Source organism: Aegilops tauschii, chromosome 2 (genome assembly GCF_002575655.3).
Source record: "Aegilops tauschii subsp. strangulata cultivar AL8/78 chromosome 2, Aet v6.0, whole genome shotgun sequence".
In the NCBI taxonomy this organism is placed as follows: domain Eukaryota; kingdom Viridiplantae; phylum Streptophyta; class Magnoliopsida; order Poales; family Poaceae; genus Aegilops; species Aegilops tauschii.
This window is the reverse complement of record NC_053036.3, coordinates 37,159,426-37,168,766: the sequence shown is the minus strand read 5'-3', so window position 1 is coordinate 37,168,766 and position 9,341 is coordinate 37,159,426. Positions and strand designations below refer to the sequence as shown.

Genomic DNA, 9,341 nt, shown 5'->3' with positions numbered 1-9,341 from the left:
CGGGTAAACTATGCATGTACAGCTGGGACTCAATATTTCACGGAACTTTGAAATTATGGTGGGCCACATATTTATTTGGTTTGATCATTTCGGTTGAACATCAATTCAAGGTAAGTTCGAATGAAATTTAAATTCTGATCAGACATCGAACTTTGGTAGATGAAATATATTTCCAGCCCTTTGGCAAAACCGAGTTTCCAAAAGTGATGTGAAACAGAAATTTTAAGCCACAAATATAATATTTCACTTCTTTTGACCTTTTCAATGTTGGTACATAATTAAACACCCGCAAAATTCAAGCACGTTACCAAAATTATTATGTTTCCTTTCTATAAGAAACCATCGAGGAAAAAGGGGAACCCTAACCTTGTGCATAGAAATACTCAATTTGGCCGAGAAGGCGAAGTTTTAGGGGTCAGTTGAGGATCCAGGTCATAGGAGGTAAAAGGGCGTCTATTTTCCATGCTAGGTATTGTGTTGCTGATAGTTGTTTTGCGGCACACAACTTAGCAATGAATCTAAATATTTCTTTGCAATTTGTTTATTTTTTTCAAAAAGGTGGGGTGGGGTGGGGTGGGGGGGGGGGGGGGGCAATCATCTCTTATTGTCAAGTATCAAGTTCCAGACAAAGTCCACCGAGTCGCTGAATTTGCCGAATTCAGAGGGAACTCGACAAAGTTCAGAAACAACTCGGCGTTGTGTTTGGCGAGTTCCGTTCCCGGCAAACAAGCTCGGTTGGACAGTTGTAAGCAATCATAAATTTTGCTAGTTTCTATTATTGTGCACTCGAGAAACATTTAAATAGACATTGGGGAGTTTCCAAAAACGATAACTCAGGAAACTACCACGTTAGGTGAAACGGCTTCACTAATCTAATTACTGGACCGTCATCCATATTGGTTGAACAAAATTCGTGCTACCATCTCCAAATGGCTATGTCTAGAGGCCACAGAGCTCCACGCGCTCAACACGCTGAAGAGAGCACACAAAGTTTGTCAGCCTGATTGCTAGTTTAAATGATTATTCCCAGCACTTTTTTTTTTGCGAGAACCCAGCACTTGACTCCTGGTGGAGTGAAGCTGCTCTATAAATATGCTCCACCGACGCAAAAGGAAGATATACCTTCCATTCATCTCGTTAGAAAACAGAGTGTGATATGGCGACGTCGCAAAGCTCATGGCTCCTCAGACATCTTTGTCCACTTGCGATGCCATGGACAAGAACTGGGAATAATATAGGTCTCAAAGTGACCAACATCACCTACTGGTACGTATCGTGCATATGTACAATTGACTTGACAATAGATTAGTGTATCGATGCATGCAATGGATCTCTGGATCACTGTTCTACTTGATTTTACGCAGGAGATGCAGTAGGGCGAATAATGGAGGAACAATGATGGAGGATATGAGTATGAGCACCGCCAACTGCTTGGCACAACCTGCGCAACTCCAAGGTGAAGCGGTCGAAGTAGCAGGAGTTAGTAAGAGAAGCACGCGCACTGGCCGGTGCGCCGCCGTTGCGGTTAGGCACGAGGAGGAGGGCACCGACGATGAATGGCTCATGTACCTGGAGCCGGCGAAGCTAGAGGTGTTCGATCATCTGGAGCCTTGGGCGGAGGCGAATGTGGTGCCGCTCCTTAAGCCCGCGGAGGTGGCGTGGCAGCCGACGGACTTGCTGCCGGACCTGGCGTCGCTGGGCGCTGACGGCTTCCGCGCGGCGTGCTCCGACATTAGCGCGCGCGCGGCCGGCCTGCCCGACGCGCACCTCGTGTGCCTCGTGGGGAACATGGTGACGGAGGAGGCGCTGCCGACGTACCAGAGCATACCGAACCGCTTCGAGGCCGTGCGCGACCTCACCGGCTCCAGCTGTACCGCCTGGGCGCGCTGGATCCGCGGCTGGTCCGCCGAGGAGAACCGCCACGGCGACGTGCTCAACAGGTACCTCTTCCTCTCCGGCCGTATTGACATGCGGCAGGTCGAGAGGACGATCCACAACCTCATCCACTCCGGCATGGTCATGAACGCCGCGCGAAGCCCCTATCACGGCTTCATCTACGTCGCCTTCCAGGAGCGCGCGACCTCCATCTCCCATGGCAACACGGCGCGGCGCGCCAACGAGCACGGCGACGTGGCGCTCGCGCGCATATGCGGCGCCATCGCCGCCGACGAGAAGCGCCACGAGCTGGCCTACACACGCATCGTGGGGAAACTGTTCGAGATCGACCCAGACGGCTCCGTGCGCGCGCTGGCCTACATGATGCGTCGCCGGATCATCATGCCGGCGTCCCTCGTGACCGACGGCTGCGACGGTGACCTCTTCGCGCACTACGCGGCCGTGGCGCAGCAGGCCGGCATTTACACCGCCTCCGACTACCGTAGCATTTTGGAGCACCTGATAAAGCAGTGGGGGGTGGAAGAGCTGGTGGCGGCCGAACTCTCCGACGACGGGAGGCGTGCGAGGGACTACGTGTGCGCCCTTCCAAAAAAAATCCGCAGGTTGGAGGAGAAGGCCCACGAACGTAACGGCAAGAAGGCCCAGCCCATGACATCCGTCTCATTTAGCTGGATCTTTGATAGGCCCGTCAACATCGGCATGGCCTAATAAATTTTACTACGTTGTCTCAAAAAGGAAATTAATATGAAAAAATAAACCGCCATTACTCTTTGCTATATTTGGGAGGAATTAAATATTATTCATCTATACTTTGCCATTGCAAATGGCGCCGCCGAAAGTACTATATTATACTGTTACATTAGTATTGTACTACATATTATAAAAAGTGCAATTTCTTTGTAAATTATGTGCAAATTTGTTGCCATTGTTTGTTTTCTTTTTCATTTTTGTTTCAATTAAAGGTAATAGCCACTAATTCATTCTTCCTTCGAAAACTTCATTTCTTTTGTTCTTCTATTATTATTTTTCAATTTTTTTTGTCTTGTCTCTTATAAGGTACCGGGTCAGTTTCTGTTATGTTTCGAACCAAGCCTAAGTATCCGATGGGCTACTGTTTCTTGGTTGCAAAGGGCCGGGTGCTCCTCTAAAAAATGTCTAATAAGCCTAGTTTGGTGGTAAGTATTTATGCTTTTTTTCATGTTAGGCATAGTTGCATAATCTTACTTTTATTATTTCTTTTTTTATTTGAAGGATAAACCACTCCTCTAGTTCATGCTTCCTTAGAAAGAGTTTGTTTGTCTTCTTTTATTTCTTATGTAAGGTAAAACGAATCGTATAATTATTTTTTCTTTAGAAAGAAACGTGGTCTTCTTTCTTTTTCAGTTTTCTTTCATTTCTTCTTTGAGTTACCACGTGGTCATCTCTGCTTCGGATACGACCAAATATATTTTCTGTATACATATACTGCAAGGGATTTTTGTATTATTTTGTTGTCGAGTAAAAAGGTACTATACGCATTATGGTTTACTCGGGAAAACAAGATGAAGATTTCTATAAGCCACGAGTCCAGATTTGAAATTTCCAGCTGCTTGTTCATTTCTAATCAAGTTGAAGCAGCACACTCAGAAACCTCGAAGATAAGATGAGCCTAGGTTTGCACGTGCATCTAGCGTCATCCAGCATGAGAAGCTTGCATATAGATGTGTATCTGACCTGGACACGCAAAAAAAAAGTAAAAAAATCAGGGAACTTTCCTGTAGACGGTCCCAAAAAATACGCTTTTATGTACGTGCGTAGTCCTTGATCCTGCATTGACCTACTTGTCCAGCCAATGCCTATGCATAAATCATTTAACAATCCTAAGATCAAGAATATATGTGTGTACCCCTCAAAAAAAAATTATGTGGGTGGGTGTATGGGTTTCGGGGGCTAGGGGGTGGAGAAAATTCCAGGAATGATCTTAATTCACACGGAATGAGGCTCATGGAATTGAACCAGCGAAGAACCAAACTCATAGACTCATAGGTGGGTTGTTGGCCGGTGGTAGTTGGTCGGTTAGCAAGATGACATTATGGATCAGAAAGACGGGCAAGATTGCAGTAGCCATTTTTATTTTTGAGTTGAAAATTGCAGTAGCCATTTAATAGGTTTATTCGGCAACAAGAATGCTGCTAAATATAGTGGAACAGCAAAATAAGTTGAGCAAGAAGCAAGTTATTTCCTAATGTCAAATTTTAGATTCCTCATACATCACTATTAAAAATTCATTTCTTTACTTTGGAAGAACAACAAACCTTGAGACCATTTATTATCTTGATTGCTACTTCCTAACTAACATGCGGAGAGATGCACGCTGTATTTTCATTCAACTAGTTGCCGAATTGGACCGGCAGTGTGACACGTTAGTTCGTCCATGCATTTGACCATTTCATCCAATAATCGATATGCAAACCTAAGAGAGACTTTTTTAATAATAAATGTGGCCATCACGGGAGCGGCACGAGCTTGCCTACAGGCGCATAATGGGGAACCCGTTCGAGATCGACCCGGACGGTGCTGTGCACGCACCGGCGTACATGATGCGTTGTCGGATCCCGGCGTCCCTTATGACTCGCGTCCGCGATGGCGACCTCTTCGCGCACTATGGGCCGTGGCGCAGAAGGCTGGAATTTACATTGCCTCTGACTACCGTAGTATTTTGGAGCATCTCATCAAGCAGTGGGGTGTAGAGGAGCTGGCGGCCACCGAACTCTCAGACAAGGGAAGGCGTGCACGGAACTACGTGTGCGCCCTGCCAAAAAATATCCGCAGGTTGGTGGAGAAGGCCCACGTACATAACGGCCAGAAGGCCCAAACCGTTACATCCGTCGCATTCAGCTGGATCATAGATAGGCCCGTCAACATTAGCATGGGCTAATCTGCTGTCTGATCAATATCCCTCAAAAAATACGTCTGATAAGTCCCCTAAAAAAACCAAATATGTCTGATCAGTCTTGGTCGTTAGGGTTTTCCATGTGATGGTCCTTATAACATGCATGGTTGTTTTGGTCGTTAGGGTTTGATGCCCGTTGGTTTCCCGTTAGTTTTTCTTTCGCCCCTCTCTGCTATGATATTTACTAGCACATATGCATGTGCGTTGCAACGAGAGAATTAGAACCATGTATTAGAACTATGTTGAATCACCCATGCTTCGCTACGTACTAAATAAATGCTAGTTGTCATGAATTAGGATTGCCCGGATGAGGAACTTGATCATAGGATAGTCGCTAATGAAACTATTGATAAATAGGGTTCTTCGGGACTTATCAGGATTGAGCACTCACCCAGTAGCGAGCTCGCCCGTTCAAAAGCAGCAATTTGTCTTGCTAATGTGACGGGCATCGCCATTGCGACTGAAGGAGACCACGTGAAAGAGGACTTTAGACATGGGTGCATGAGTGGGTTAATATTATAGTAGGTGTTGTTACACAAACAATTTAATCCATGCATTATCTGAAACTTCTGCACTCAAAAAAATGACACTCCGGTTTCTTTTGAGATCTATGGAAGCATCGACATCCAATAAAAAATACAATAAATGATCAACGCACCTTTAAGATATTTTGTTTAGGCCCACATCCCTTCAACTCTATCATCAAGCACGGCTGGCTCACACCACACGAAGGCCCAGGCAGGTTCCCGTTTAATTAGGGTGCGACTCCTCTATGCATGCCTTATTTTAACTAGCAGGCGGAGGCACGGCGGCATGCTGCGCCCGAGCTTGAGCCCGTCGTTGGCTAAGTCATAGTTTAAACTGTTGTTGCTCTGAAGTCCGGTTTGTATTTGAGAACTGCTGATGATATTATCGAACGATAGTGAGAAAGATAAAGCTAAAAATAATAGTATTCTGGTAACAGGAATATCAGTTGTCCAAATAACAAATCAGTACAAACTATTCATGGGAAGATAGAAAAGTACACTGAGGTTACAAAATTGCAGAGAATGTTGTCGTCATTGATAATTCATAGGAAGAGTTTACTTTTGGTTAGACATAAATAGAGGCTTGTATTGAAATTAAAGAAACACATGCAACAAATAGAGCCCATGCCAACAAAGAAATATGAAATATCTTTTCAGAATAAATTTGAAGAAAAAAAGGAAATGAACCATCCGTATTTACTTTACAAATCTAGCTATACTGACCTTGGCCACTAAAAACAGAGTGGCAAAAACTGGCAAACAGAATTTGTCAGATAATAGAAATTTAGAACCATCGAGGGACATAATACCACCGTGCTATGAAGAAGGAACATGAAAACATTTTGGCATAATGGGATTCTACATTTGGCTTAGCTTAATTTCTAAGTCGTGAAGTTGGATGATTAGTATAACAAAACAAATTTAAAATGTATTACCTCACACTCAAGCTCCGTACAAAAGAAACATAAAACAGGCATGTCTCAAATCTAGCCAATGGTTTGTGTTTTACAAAGAACACAAAAACAGTATGTCAGGAAAGACCTTAATACTGAATACATAAATTTCAACGCAAAGCCTATGGACACACCCATAGCTTGGGTTGATACTGTGGAAGCACACTCCATGCCACCCGGTGCTCTTGAGAGCTCCAGCTTGGTAAATCAAGTAAAACTGAACGCAACATATAGATCTATAGCATGAATTTATGGAAAGCAATCAAGTTATAGTTGACAGCATAGGGACACTGGTAGAAAATGGGCCTTTAGTCCCGGTTCGCAAAGGTCATTAATCCCGGCTGTGCAACCGGGACTAAATATGCGCGACTAAAGCCCCCCCCCCCCCCTAGTCGCGCCTCTTACGAACCGCGACTAAAGGCCCGTCCACGTGGGCGCCAGGAGTCCGTCGGGGCGGAGGACCTTTAGTCCCGGTTCTCGTGGCTAACCGGGACTAAAGGCCTCCTCCGCAGGTTTAGGGTTTTAGCCCCCCTAAACCTGATTTCTTTTTAATTTGTAGTGTTTTATTTCTTTTATATTTTATTTTGTGTTTTATTTTAATTTTGATGAAGTTTCAGTACACATATTCTATGCTACTATATACATGCATATGAAATTTCAAACAAGAAGAATTCAAGAGGAATATATAATATATATTCAATCTCGGGTGACCATATACAACTTCGAACAAGTTTCTATACACAATTAGGATGGATGACCATATACAACTTCGAACAAGTTTCAATCTCGGGTATGCATATAAATTTCTTCGTCCTCGGTATAGTGTTCTCCTTTAGGATTGATGACTTCCCTCATGAAAAATCCTGCTAATTCATCTTGAATTGGTCGGAAGCGAGCTTCTGGACTAAGCCTCCTCCGCAAGTTATCCGTCGCCTTCCACACGCTATCCGATGCCTTCCGCTCAAAGGTGTGTCTCCGGATGTTCTCACAAACATAGTATCCACATAGATTGGTCCCCGGTGGCTGCTTATCCACATTAACTAACCTTCTAAAATGTAGCTCATGTTTGAATTCACCGACAATTTCTTCTGAGAACCGTCTCCAAACCCTACAGGGCAAAGAAAATTAAATGAACAAGGGAGTTATTAGTTACTTGATATTAGGAAATTAACGAAAGAGACCGATCGATATAGAGCTCAAATGATTGAGAATAATTACTTTTGCAGCATTTTTCTCATGTCGGCACAACGCTTTGGATCCGAATCCATAGAGTCCATGATTAGAACTCTGGAGGTGTGAAGTTCAATATTTAGCAGAATCCAGTGGAACCTGCGGACACGTTACATGCACAGTCATGCATAACTCATCGATTAGACATACCATGCATGGAGTAAACAAAAGAGAATGGGCACAAGAGAGAAACACTCACCCAAAATGGTAAGGAAATAGAATATGACTTTTGAGTTGATGCTTTCTAAGAAACTTGTACAAGTCTTTCTCCACGTCTTCGGGGTGATTTTGTAACACATGTCTATTAACGATATGTGGGTCAATGAACCCGACATCATGGATGTTTCTTATTTTGCATTCCCAAATCTTCAATCTGCATAATAGCGTACGCAACAATATAGTTAGGACAAATATATAGTGCAGGCAATGAAGAACGAGATGAGGTAGAAATAAATCACTTACAGAACGTAGCAACTCAGCATAGATTTGTCGAGGTCGCGCAGATTGAACAGCTAGAACAATTCACTCATATGAACTTGTACAGAGTACCGTTTGGTGTGATGCTCCTCTGTAACATCCGCATAAACATATTCTTTGTCGGCCCATGTTATGAATTGCTTGTACCAATGTAGCAGATTTCGCATTTGTGGTGGTAGACTCTTTTCCCGCGCAGGCTCGACGAGAGGCCCATTCCGCACATATTGTAATGCTATCTCACATACTGGCGCATCCTCAAGGCCTAAGAAGGCACGAAGAGTCAAACCCATCTCGGACGCTTGTTTCATGGCACTCGCTACAGTCAATCCAAGTGCTGCCGCAGCTGCTATGATCTCGGGGTCCTTTTCCGGACCGGCTTTCACTATGAGCGGGGGGATCGATTGTTTATTCTGCATCCCGAGCTGGTCAACTTGTTTCCCGCTTTTTTTACTTTCTTCTTTCTCCTCCTTCAATATTTTTGCTTGCCTACGAAGTTCATGTCCATAGTCGTCAGGCATATTCAGCTCGGCTTGGGACGGTGTCGTCAAAAAATCCTTAGCCCACTTCTTTTGCTTCTCAGTGAATACTTGCTTGGGCTCAGGCTCTTTTTTCACCTTCGTATCCGCCTTCCATTTCTCATAATGAGTAGACGCGGCCAATTTGGTTTCAGCTTCACTAAGTTCCCAAGGCCTTGGGAGGAGAGGCTTCAGTGATGGCTCCGGTACCCTTGTGGTCTTAGGTACATAAGGGTCCGGGTTAATAGTCCAGGAGCGGGTTTCCTTGCTGTCCGCCTGCTTCTGCTTCTTCGCCGAAGGTGGATTGGGGGGCGTCGTACCCGCCGGAGGAGGATTGGGGGGCGTCGTACCCGCCGGAGGTTGTGGATCGGGGGACGGCGTCGAATGGCGTGAAGGAGGTGTAGGTGAACCACCACGACCACCACCACCGCCACCACCACCACCACCATCGGAGGGGGGTGGACTTGTTAGCCTTGGCGCCTCGCCTGGAAACACTATGTACTTCTTTTTCCATAGAATGATGTGGCGCTTGACATCTCCAAGTCTTCTCTCCCCTTCGGGTGTAGCTTTGTCAATCTCCAGGTCCTCAAACCCTTGGACTATGTCTTCCACCGTGACACGAGCATAGCCATATGCAATGGGGTTGTTGTGGTGGAGTGCTCCAGGTGTAGAGGGTAAAGCACTGCCGGTAGCTACCTTCGTGGAAACGTTCCCCACGGGATAATGCAGATCACATCCTTTCATCTCCTTTACATCATCCACGGGGTAGTGAGGCTCCGGTGCACGAATCTCGATCATCGGTGCATTAGCA

General features: G+C 45.1%; 1 protein-coding gene across 1 annotated transcript; it reads left to right on the top strand.

Annotated features, from left to right (window-relative positions):
- Positions 1-1,108: 1,108 nt before the first annotated feature.
- Positions 1,109-2,800, top strand: LOC109759486 (acyl-[acyl-carrier-protein] desaturase 7, chloroplastic-like). The gene is made up of 2 exons (XM_020318309.3): positions 1,109-1,266; positions 1,365-2,800. Exons 1-2 carry the CDS (start codon positions 1,157-1,159, stop codon positions 2,602-2,604), a joined length of 1,350 nt encoding a protein of 449 aa, XP_020173898.1. The 5' UTR covers positions 1,109-1,156; the 3' UTR covers positions 2,605-2,800.
- The last annotated feature ends 6,541 nt before the right edge of the window (positions 2,801-9,341 follow it).

Bases quoted from the DNA above. Each gene is read 5' to 3' on its own strand.
- LOC109759486 (XM_020318309.3), top strand. From the start codon at position 1,157: ATGGCGACGTCGCAAAGCTCATGGCTCCTCAGACATCTTTGTCCACTT. The intron at 1,267-1,364 runs GTACGTATCGTG...GATTTTACGCAG, and splicing joins GTGACCAACATCACCTACTG to GAGATGCAGTAGGGCGAATA.